The 12,598-nt window shown below is 39.6% G+C and overlaps 1 protein-coding gene across 1 annotated transcript in view; it reads right to left on the reverse strand.

Moving 5' to 3' along the window:
- Positions 1–7,735: 7,735 nt before the first annotated feature.
- The window catches only part of zgc:77784 (uncharacterized protein LOC402947 homolog), a 69,624-nt gene continuing 64,761 nt past the window's right edge, over positions 7,736–12,598 (reverse strand). Inside the window, exons 23-27 of the mRNA XM_063016511.1 lie at positions 11,981–12,132; positions 11,125–11,238; positions 10,889–11,026; positions 9,623–9,759; positions 7,736–8,371 (exon numbers count right to left, since the gene is read on the reverse strand). Of these exons, the coding sequence (XP_062872581.1) occupies positions 8,360–8,371; positions 9,623–9,759; positions 10,889–11,026; positions 11,125–11,238; positions 11,981–12,132 (553 nt within the window). The 3' untranslated portion in view covers positions 7,736–8,359. The remainder of the gene's footprint in view (positions 8,372–9,622; positions 9,760–10,888; positions 11,027–11,124; positions 11,239–11,980; positions 12,133–12,598) is intronic.

A 12,598-nucleotide genomic window follows, 5' to 3' on the forward strand; every position in this document is an offset into this window, starting at 1 on the left:
GTGTGAGAGTCATTCAGCATTCGCTGCACGTCACTACAGATTAGCATGGAATGGCTGCGGAGAAGCACTTCGGATCATTACGTGTTGATGAAAACAGATAAAATGACACTTTTAGCAGAGTACAGCAGCACATTTAGCATATATGAATGAAAAGATTGAAGTCAAAAGTTTACATACAGTTGCACAGGACATGTACACCAAATGGCAGAAAGTATCTGGACATCCTTCCATTTCTGAGTTTCAGAAATCACTACAAGATTCTGAGACACATATTTCTAAACGGTTGACTATATTTATTTCTGTAATTTTTTTTACTTGATCCCGGTCAGGGCCATGGCGGGTCCAGTTCCACCTCAAATGCAGGGAGCAAGACATGAATAACCTGTACAGGGCACCAATCAATCACAAGGCTTTGCTCTGTTTGTTTTCAGTGCTTTCTTATTAGAAAAAAACAACTGGCCCTGCAAGACCTAAATGCTATGTATGCTATGTAAATGCAAACACGGCTACGCACACAATTTTTTATACCTGAGCTGTTTAAAACTGCAGGTTTAATCCAAAACACAAACAAAACACCTTCAGCAATATAGAGTCACTAGCTTTAGTACATATTAAAGTTTAGTACATTTTAAAAGTAAATGTTCCTGGGACTACATAGATGATGTTCTTGGGACCACATAGATGATGTTCCTGGGACCACATAGATGATGTTCCTGGGACTACATAGATGATGTTCCTGGGACCACATAGATGATGTTCCTGGGACCACATAGATGATGTTCCTGGGACTACATAGATGATGTTCCTGGGACCACATAGATGATGTTCCTGGGACCACATAGATGATGTTCCTGGGACTACATAGATGATGTTCCTGGGACCACATAGATGATGTTCCTGGGCCCTACATAGATGATGTTCCTTGGACTACATAGATGATGTTCCTGGGACTACATAGATGATGTTCCTGGGACCACATAGATGATGTTCCTGGGACCACATAGATGATGTTCCTGGGACTACATAGATGATGTTCCTGGGACCATATAGATGATGTTCCTGGGACTACATAGATGATGTTCCTGGGACCACATAGATGATGTTCCTGGGACCATATAGATGATGTTCCTGGGACCATATAGATGATGTTCCTGGGACCATATAGATGATGTTCCTGGGACCACATAGATGATGTTCCTGGGACAAACATCATGTATGAAGATTTATTAACAGATGTCATACATATAAAAAATAATAAATGAGCTCTTCCAAATGACTAAAATAACATCTGAATTCACAGTTATTCTGAATTAATAATTAATTCATGGTTAATTCCAGCCGTTTCAACTTAACGATGCAAAATAATGGGCAGTGCAACTGCAAAGTGACTCCACTCAGCATTCAGAGTATAATTTATTTATATTAAGTCATTCTGAGAAAGACTTCATGCCTAAAACATTACAGCAAATGGCAGGTATTAATCTGATGCACAATTACGCCAAATGGTCCAATGAGGCCAAAATAATAGTGATGTAATACATGTCCAGTGTCTTACCCAAACTTTAAAATGTGTTATTCTTTAGCTTTTAATCATGTCATTTATTAATATTAATAAAGTACACTGTGAGACTGTTATTTAACATAAAATCTGAGAAAATGTCTTTCTTTAGCTTAAAATTGCTAGAACTTAGTTTTATTATTGTTTACAAGGTACAGAAGCAGCCGGAGGAAATACAGGTTTACAAGATATTTGTGCTCCTTTTAATTATCTCTCTACAGACTCTTTGCTTTTCTTTTATCTGCACTGACTGTGTGAACAAACTCATCCTTGTTATTTAGAAGAAACTTCCACTCGCAGAAAGCGTATTTACATATTGCCCCGTGGGTTCTTTGCTCATTTTGTCATTTGCACAGTTATTCTGAGTAAATCACCTAAAACACAGCTATTATCAGCACACTTAACGTCTATTAGGCTACTTAAGCAAATTAGTATTTAGGTTAGTAAGCAAATTACTTATTAGGGTAGCACATTAGAGTCAATGATCCTGGCTGTGTGTACTAAAGACATTAATCTGTGACTCTTATTAAACAGGATGTAAGTGGGGTCAAATTCAAAACTGCTGTAAAGACTGTAAGCCTGGTTCAACCAAGAACCTCTATGTTTGAGCTTACTCCAGTAACAGCAAATCTGGTTGGGTTTCTTCTGTGTATCAGGGATGTTGATGTTGGGTTGCCAAACAGAAACAATTTACTGTTTCTGAGGGAGAGAATGGTTGAATGGGTTTGACTAGGATAATGCAGTGGTTAAACATGATTACATAAAACCACAGTTGAATATTTTCTTCTTGCTGTATTTAGGGTTCGTCTGTTCGATCTCTGCAATATCACTAAACTTAAGATATGTTTGTGATGCTGAAAACCTATTACCTTTAGGTCAGACTACTGCAGTCCATTTTTATTGTACACCTGTCAGATCCCTCCAGAAGTTTAGAAAAGTTCAAAACTTTGCTGTCAGTTTTCTTTTCATATACTTCATGTCGCCCCGTCCTTGTAAGTTTCTATCTATGCAAGCACCGACTCCCTTTATTCTGGCCTACAAAGCTCTGGAGCATCTTTGTAAAGTTTTATATATGACTTCTTTTCTTCTACAGCAACATCACTGCAACCTCAAATCCATGGAGGGCAGAGTTTTTTTTGCAGGATGAACTTTTTTAGGTGAACAAGGAAGCTTGAAATGAAATGAATGGTTTTGTTTTATGGTGCTTTAAATGTAAGAATTTTTATTGCAGCTGGACAGCAACTAAGGCATTTTGACAGTGTGTCAAAAACCACACTGACCACTGTCCATCGACAGACAGTAAAAAATGATGTTCTGTCATTTACTAACGGGTACCAAGATTGCATTTTCTCCCCTTTTTTTTCTCCCCACCAATGCCAGTCCTCACTCTGATTAAGGAGAACAAAGCTAACCCACACCCCCTCCGACACGTGGGCAGCATCCATATGCATTTTGTCACCTACACTTTGATAAGTGCAATGCGGATCAGCACTGTGTACAGAGAGACACACCCTGAGAGCACTCTTTTCTCTTCTCTGTGCAGGCGCCATCAATCAGCCAACAGAGGTCATCAAAATCTACACAAGTTTAAATATTTGAGAACTTTATAAAACTTGACTCTAACTGGTTCAGAGTTTTGTACTCAAGCAAACACCTGTGGTTATTGTGGCCAAAATGACTTGTCAGCCTCAACATCTTTATCAATTAATCTTTAATCAAGTTTTAATTGCTCAGTTGACTGTGGACAGAGACAGCTTCTTAATCCTGGCAGATTTTTCCACACAGCTGAGCAGAGCAGATTTCTGCTCCGAGATCTGAGTTTGAATCTCAGACCTGACTGGATTTCTATTAGACACAACTGGCTTTGTCTGGTGGAAAACTGGTGGAAAGGTCCAATGGTGATTTCTTCTATCTGCCTATAAATACTACTCTATATAGCAGCTCTGTGAGTCCCTTATGCTTGCCAGTAAATATAGCAATCGGCTATACTGCACAAGTGTCTAAGAAAAAAATGGACTGAATTGGGAAATAAAGCTGAGAAAAAATAAACAAATAAGGTGAGTTTGACTTTCTTCCTGACCTGGGTAAAGAGGCTGTTACATACAGTGTATCACAAAAGTGAGTACACCCCTCACATTTCTGCAAATATTTCATTATATCTTTTCATGGGACAACACTATAGACATGAAACTTGGATATAACTTAGAGTAGTCAGTGTACAACTTGTATAGCAGTGTAGATTTACTGTCTTCTGAAAATAACTCAACACACAGCCATTAATGTCTAAATGGCTGGCAACATAAGTGAGTACACCCCACAGTGAACATGTCCAAATTGTGCCCAAAGTGTCAATATTTTGTGTGACCACCATTATTATCCAGCACTGCCTTAACCCTCCTGGGCATGGAATTCACCAGAGCTGCACAGGTTGCTACTGGAATCCTCTTCCACTCCTCCATGATGACATCACAGAGCTGGTGGATGTTAGACACCTTGAACTCCTCCACCTTCCACTTGAGGATGCGCCACAGGTGCTCAATTGGGTTTAGTCCATCACCTTTACCTTCAGCTTCCTCAGCAAGGCAGTTGTCATCTTGGAGGTTGTGTTTGGGGTCGTTATCCTGTTTGAAAACTGCCATGAGGCCCAGTTTTCCAAGGGAGGGGATCATGCTCTGTTTCAGAATGTCACAGTACATGTTGGAATTCATGTTTCCCTCAATGAACTGCAGCTCCCCAGTGCCAGCAACACTCATGCAGCCCAAGACCATGATGCTACCACCACCATGCTTGACTGTAGGCAAGATACAGTTGTCTTGGTACTTCTCACCAGGGCGCCGCCACACATGCTGGACACCATCTGAGCCAAACAAGTTTATCTTGGTCTTATCAGACCACAGGGCATTCCAGTAATCCATGTTCTTGGACTGCTTGTCTTCAGCAAACTGTTTGCGGGCTTTCTTGTGTGTCAGCTTCCTTCTGGGATGACGACCATGCAGACCGAGTGGATGCAGTGTGCAGCGTATGGTCTGAGCACTGACAGGCTGACCTCGCACGTCTTCAACCTCTGCAGCAATGCTGGCAGCACTCATGTGTCTATTTTTTAAAGCCAACCTCTGGATATGACGCCGAACACGTGGACTCGACTTCTTTGGTCGACCCTGGCGAAGCCTGTTCCGAGTGAAACCTGTCCTGGAAAACCGCTGTATGACCTTGGCCACCATGCTGTAGCTCAGTTTCAGGGTGTTAGCAATCTTCTTATAGCCTCACCATCTTTGTGGAGAGCAACAATTCTATTTCTCACATCCTCAGAGAGTTCTTTGCCATGAGGTGCCATGTTGAATATCCAGTGGTCAGTATGAGAGAATTGTACCCAAAACACCAAATTTAACAGCCCTGCTCCCCATTTACACCTGGGACCTTGACACATGACACCAGGGAGGGACAACGACACATTTGGGCACAATTTGGACATGTTCACTGTGGGGTGTACTCACTTATGTTGCCAGCTATTTAGACATTAATGGCTGTGTGTTGAGTTATTTTCAGAAGACAGTAAATCTACACTGCTATACAAGTTGTACACTGACTACTCTAAGTTATATCCAAGTTTCATGTCTATAGTGTTGTCCCATGAAAAGATATAATGAAATATTTGCAGAAATGTGAGAGGTGTACTCACTTTTGTGATACACTGTACATACAGGCAGTTGTTTGTACAGGTGATTTGGGAACCTGAGGTTTCTCAGGATTATACAGAGCTTACTAGTCATTTCCACTTTTAAGGTCAACACTTCATAAACGTAATTAAATGTGTTAAATATCTCAATCTGTCTTATACAATTTGGTATATAAGTGCAAAATGCAAGGAACAAATTTCAAAGCAATATTTCTACAATATTAATGATAATTAACACAGCCCTCTTCTCCTTTAATTTCAATCGTAAGTGAGCAAAGATGATCATTTCTGATTCCTTTTAAACATCTTTTCTTCAAAGCTTTTCTTCCGGGAGCCATGTGCAGGTCATTAATAACTAAGACAGCTCACTTTATAACTCGATTCCTTTCTAATACACTCAGCACATTCAACTATTCAACTCTCTGTTGGATGTTTGATTTGTAATTCATAGCAGAAGAGAATTACTTTGGATTTTTAGAACATATACACTTGGTTAAATGTGACCATGAACTTTCAAAAGCTGCAGTGAAATTAGAAGGTATTCAGATCTCTTGACTTTCTTTTGTTTTACTATTTTTTGTTGTGGATTTGACCATGGATTTATTTAATTGCCATTTTTTATCCATCAAATGACACTTAATCTCACATAATGACCAAGTCAAAAGACCATGTTTTATGTTTTTTTAATTAATTAAATATCAAAATATTACTGGTCACAAAAGTACTTAGATATAAATGTCAAAAGGGGTGGCTCGGTGGGTAGCATTGTTGCCTCACAGCAAGAAGGTCCTGGGTTCGATCCCCAGGCGGGGTGGTCCGGGTCCTTTCTGCGTGGAGTTTGCATGTTCTCCCCGTGTCTGTGTGGGTTTCCTCCAGGATCTTCGGTTTCCTTCCACAGTCCAAAAACATGCAGTCAGGTGAACTGGAGACATTGAATTGCCCTATAGGTGAATAGGTGTGCGTATGTGTGTTTATGTGTCTGGCCTGCGATGGACTAGTGCCCCGTCCTGGGTGTTATTGTGTGCCTTGCGCCCAGTGAAAAGCTGGGATAGGCTCCAGCACCCCCGCAACCCTAATTGGATAAGCGGTTAAGAAAGTGAGTGAGAGTCAGTCTTACGAATCTGACGAAGCTTGAGAGGATCTGCCATGAAGAATGGGATAAACTGCCCAAATACAACTTCTCTATGTGTTGAAGACTTGCAGCTATAATTGCTGCTAAAAAGACTTTTACTGAAGTATTCAGACCTTTTTTTAATAATTCGTATAAGTGAATAAAAGATTTTAGCTTTTAATTTGTAATTTATTTTCAAAAAACTTAAGTATCAATAATAAAAAAAATTTAAAAGTAGATTAAGGATATAAATGGCAATTATATTAATTCAAAATCTAATCCACAATGCAATAAAGTGTGTCAAACGTCAGGTGGTCTAAATACTTTCTAAGTCCATTGTATACAACAACCTCCACTGTCCTCTGAGAAGGCTTCCTTCTAGAGTGTCCAATCAGTAAAAAATAATAATACATCATGAGGTCAGTCACTGAAGCTGGATAAATAACCCTGGCTCACAATCAATGTTTTAATTCATCCCAAAGGCCACTGGGGTTCCGCCACACTAAACCATCGGCCGGTCGATTGATCGGTCAGCCTGTCTTGTCTATCTATAACTCAACTCAGGCCTAGGTCTTGCATTGCAAGTGATGACACAGTTAGAATCATTAAAAAAATCAAGCAAACATATTTTCGTCTGCTGCTTAGAGATGATTTGACTTTTTAATGTTATGATAAATGAAACCTGAAATCTAAAAGCTAGTGAGATGCAAGCCATGGTTATTTTGCCATGACAATAATACTGTCCACATTACATTTACATTTTCGGCATTTAGCAGACGCTTTTATCCAAAGCGACTTACAGTTGTGACAGTATACAGTCTAAGCAATTGAGGGTTAAGGGCCTTGCTCAAGGACCCAACAGTGGCAACCTGGTAGTGGTGAGGCTTGAACCGGCAACCTTCTGAATACTGGACCAGTACCTTAACCACTAGGCTACACTGCCGACATTAAAATGGTTTATTGGTTAAATGGTTTAACTACCTCATCATCCATCATTTTGTTTATTTATTTATTTTTACAAAAAGCCATACTGTGTATGAAGAGTTACTATTCTATACTATGACTCGAACACGGGAGCTTAAGCTTTCTGTAGTGCTGGGCTATTGTATAAGTCTGCTGTGGTACCCGTGTGCCACCATCCAACACCTTTGGGATAAATTTTAATTCTGACTGACAGCCCAACCTTTCCAGTTCTATTGTGACTGAATAAAAGTGAATCCCAAGAGTCATGTTTAAAAATGAAGTGAACAGCCTTTACAGACGCATAGAGCGAGTGGGAAAACCAGCTAACACGCCAGGCAAATAATTAAGTGTTAAAGGTTAATTCTCCAACATTCCACCCAAGTAATGTGAATTCCTAAAGAAAAGAACAGAGCACAGAGTCGTACAGTAAAAAATGACCTTTTGCTTTATTGGTTTTCATAGTACAATCTGAATACATCAGAGGACATAATCTGTAGTGATTTAATTTGCATAATTCTATCGTCCTAACTTCCATTAAGTGTTTACAAAATTATTATTTTAGTTAAAGTTAATAATTTTTTATTTCTTTTTTGCAGTGTGGATACATATTTAGCATGGATGCTAGATCGTGGACTGCTCTTCTATTCTACCATATGACATATGAAATCGGTCACATACTGGGAATCAGAATACTGGATTTATTATTGTTTAGTACAACAGAAACACCATGAAATTCAACGTAAACATCAAGCTGGATGTGTGATCCGAAAATACATTCAAAACATTTTGTGAGACGAAAAACTCTGGCTGAAATCTGCTCTCCTTACATACAAAATACATATATACTTATAAAGGCAGGGCATTACAATTTAATAAATTAAATAAATAAATAAATAAATAAATATTTGAAGATTTGGATGAGAATCACTTAGGCCTCGTATGGCTCTTGGTTTCTAATGGCATCAGACACATTAATTGATTGATTGTAGGTGGAACTCGAACATAAGATGCCACAACAGGATGCTGAGGGGAAACTGATCCTCATCTTCATTCACATCATGTTCTGTAAAGAAACAAACATATAACTCAGAACTGCCGGTGTTGTGGTAAATAATAATAAAGCCTGATAACTGAAGCCAAAAGTGTAGGGTAGGGAAAAGGAAAAAGTCTAGGAAGCTCTGTACAAAATTCAGAAAGCCTGGAATATCAGTAGAAACAGTTTTTAAGCAACTTCAGGTTCATCAATCCTAAAATGTCCCTTGTACATGGTGCATGAAACTGGCATCTCATTGCAAAGGATATAAAGAAAACCTTAATTGTTGTAGATGCCCAGTTGTAACGTGTATACCACTAAAACAAGTATGCCAATAATTAAAAGCTGCTGGGCTGCAGTTGTTGCTCCCTGTATGACGTCTGACCATAAGCTTGTTGGACAACCATTCCAAAACCATGTGCATTTTTAGCTGCTTTACATTTTGACATCTTGGACATTTTGACTAACTGATTGCTAACTGAATTGCTGTAGGATTGCTAGGACCGCCACATAGTGCAAATTAACCAGCAAACGTGAGGCACTTGAATGCTACGTGAATGAAAAATGTTAATTCACTAAACACAAACTTTAAATTTCAAGGCTCATTTCACGGTCCATGATGTGATGTTTTTACAGGCATAAATTAAATAGGGCCTTACTTATAGATCTTACTCTGTGCTCAACTACAAAGTCGGAAGAATATAATTTATTTAATGTATTGGATTTTATACACCTGTTTGCCATAGGTGTGGCTGAAACACCCTACCTCAAAAACATGCCCATATAAGTTAGGTTGAAGAGGTTAACCTGCTCTTTGTGGCTTGTGATAATGGAACAGAAAAGGACCCTCCCCAAACTGTTGCTACAAAGTTGTAAGCATATGGCAGTGGGTGTGACACAACACTAATTGAGTCCTTTTAATCCGATCCTCAGTCCTTCTCAAGGACGTATCATCGTTTATCAATGAAAGTTTAATTTTGTGCATCGTGATAAAGTGGCCTCACAGATATTTGTTGTTCTGCTCTGTATTGATCATCGTTTTGCTGCAGCGCATGTTCTGAACGAGTAGCAAACACTGTAATTAACTCATTTAGTCCTATTGAACCAGGATGTGTGAAGAAATGCACACGCGTGGTTTCACAGTGGCTAATTACGTCTGTGTGTGGGTGTGGGACATATGGATGCTTTTCAGCAGCCTGATGCAATTTTGGTCTAAATGAGTACTGATTGGTAAACAAACACACATTTATAGATATCGGCACTAACAAACAACAAACCCACCTCGTTTCTCCTCCTGGTGCGGGAAGCTGTGGAAGAACGAGGGGAGGAGGAGGAGGTGGACGGTCCTGAAGAAGAACAGTGACCCGGCATGTGAGTACTGGACAGCATATTTACCTTGTACTGGACCGGATCCTCATCTGTAAATAACAACATAAAAAAAAATGACTAACAGTTACAGCCAGACTATTTGTTATGCAAAAGTTTGGACACCACGGGTCAAATTCAATTCATTAATTCACTCATTGTCTGTTTTACCATCGCTTTATTCTATTCAGGGTCGTGGTGGGTACGATTTACTGGGCGAAAGGAAGAAATCACCCTGGTCAGGTCACCAGTGCATCACAGAGCAAACACACTCACACATTCACACCTAGAGGAATTTTACTATCTCCAATTAACCTGACTGCATGTTTTTAAACTGTGTGAGCAAACCAGAGCACCCAGAAGAAACTCACATGGACACGGGGAGAACATGCAAACCCCATACAGAAAGGACCCGGACTGCTCCACCTGGGAATCGAACCCAGGACCTTCTTGCTGGTTGTGACAGTGCTACCCACCGAACCACTGTGCCCCCCCACAATCACAGTAGTGATTTTGGCTACTTCAACCACACCTGTTGCTACCAAGTGCTTAAACTCAAGCGTAAAATTCATGAAATCTACTTTATATGACCAAAAGTATGTGGACATTCTTACTAATTATTAAGTTCAGGTGTTTTTGTTACGCCCATTGGTGACAGGTGTAAAACAACTGGAAAGGGGCATTTCCTGAAGAAAATGTAAGTGTGATTGCAGCTTAGCAGTGGTAGGCATCTGAATACTTTTGGTCATGCATGAAGAAGTTCAGTAGATTAACCTGCCTCTCAAAAATGAATAGAAGTGAATGGGGGCAAAAAATGGGCGTAAAAACAGGCGTGGCGGGGGAACCGGTGCGTCTATCCAAAAGCTGTATACAAGCCGCAGTGTCATCAACAGGGTGGAACATTTTAGAATTGGAACAGCATTGATATCTCAAAAATGTTAAAAATGAATGGAAGTGAATAGGGCAAAAATGGGTATAATAACGGGTGTGGCGGGTGAGCTGGTGCACGGATTTTCAATGCAAGGCTCACAAAGACATCATATAACCAAACCATAATTAAACAGCCATAAATATATTTTACTTTGAACATAATTAGGCAGTTTCAAATAATTTAGCTTTTTTTCACTGTTTTACTTTTTGGTACTGCAAACCAGATAGTAAATCTGGAGCTAGTTTTCAGACCTTCTGTGCACCATTGGTTCTGAGATCTCCAATCTGCCCTCCTCTCTCGGCTGGGTGGCTGTGTCCGGCAATCAAACGTGTCTGCCAGTTGCTTCTGAGAGTCTTCTGATGGAGGGGGATCCGGCGGTGGCGGCAGTTCTGCACAAATCAGTGAATGAATAAGTTAGGTGGTCAAGTCGAGGCAAAAGGAAACCGTGCATTAAAGCTTTAAAAATTCTAGTACAACATTTTCCAACCTGGTTTTAAAGTTTCTTTTCTTCGAGATCCATCTCTGGTTGATTTCTTTTTGGACCTGGTTAGATGATTAGGGGAAGAACTACTTTCCTCAAGTGGAAATGAGGTGACCTCCACTATTTGAGGATAAAACAGAAATAAACAGAGCTATAAACATTTTTTGATTTACTATACACATGACATATCAAATGTATATAAATACGTATATATCAAACCTCCATAATAAATCATTGAATCTCACAGACTTTATAATAACAAGGTGCTGGTTCCAGTACCTGATCTGGAACTACTACATGCATTTCTACCACAAAAAAATGCAACATGGGTACAATTCCAGCTCCAACCTAATGTAGATAAATACAGTAATGGGAGGTAAGACACGAACCCAGATGTCTGGAGCTGTGCCGTCTTACACGTACTTAGAGTTAATTTGGCAAAATGTTAATGATCAATATGTAGGTTTAGACACAGTATATAGGTATATTAGCCTGCAACATTGATACAGTTTCAGCTCCATCTTGTTGTAGGTCAGTATAGTAACTAGAGGTGAGGATTAAACCCAGGTCTATGAAGGTGCGTGGCAACAGAACTATTAAGCAGATTTATGAATGAATGATACACTTGCAGTCCAAAGAGGAGACAACTGCTTTACTAGCCAGTGGAGTGAGCTGTTTAGAAGCTACATTGCTAATGCATATGTTAACAGACATCATTTTAGCAGCTACAGTTATTTATTTGTTATCAGTTATGAATTGATTCTGATCAAGGTTGTGGTGGGTCAGATGCCTTTACAGTTTCCAAAAGAAAAAAAAAAATCCCCCAAATGGGCACATGGTAGGTGCCATGTTGTGTGTTTACCTGTTAGGTGCTGAGTGCTGTCTGACAGTAGCCTCTCTACATGGCAGACGTCCCTTCCATGGTCTCTCAGACGGGGCATTGTACTGCCACTGTAGGACTCCCGGTTGGTTAGCTGGTTAGGGCTGGGCACTGGTGTGCATGGTGCCTTATTCCTAAAAAAGAGCAAAGTTAAGAACATGAAAACATTTCAAGTTTGTGGAATATTGGGAGGCCACATAAAACCTGACCCAAAATGTAGGTACCCAAAATCACCACTTTCAACCATTAGTCTACACAGTCATTTTGGCTACACTGGAAATAAGTAAACCTCCTTCACAAATGCACTTTTACCAAATAATTCACTGGTAATTTAACAGGAAAGGATTAAATCACCCATAGTGACATTTCACGTAAACTGACGTGCCAATTTCCTGTGTCCTGACCTCAGTATAATTTATGGGAACAAAAGTTAATACATTACTGTAAGGATGCACTAGCAGCTGTCGTTTTAAAACAATAACACAGTGCAAAGAAAAGAACGTTAAATGTCAACTAGATGACAAAAATGAGAAAAAAAAATACAGGTGAGAGTCATTTAGAAATAAAGGAGCTGTCAGGCTTTCACGCCAAGGACAATAA

This window comes from Trichomycterus rosablanca, chromosome 20 (genome assembly GCF_030014385.1).
Source record: "Trichomycterus rosablanca isolate fTriRos1 chromosome 20, fTriRos1.hap1, whole genome shotgun sequence".
NCBI lineage: Eukaryota > Metazoa > Chordata > Actinopteri > Siluriformes > Trichomycteridae > Trichomycterus > Trichomycterus rosablanca.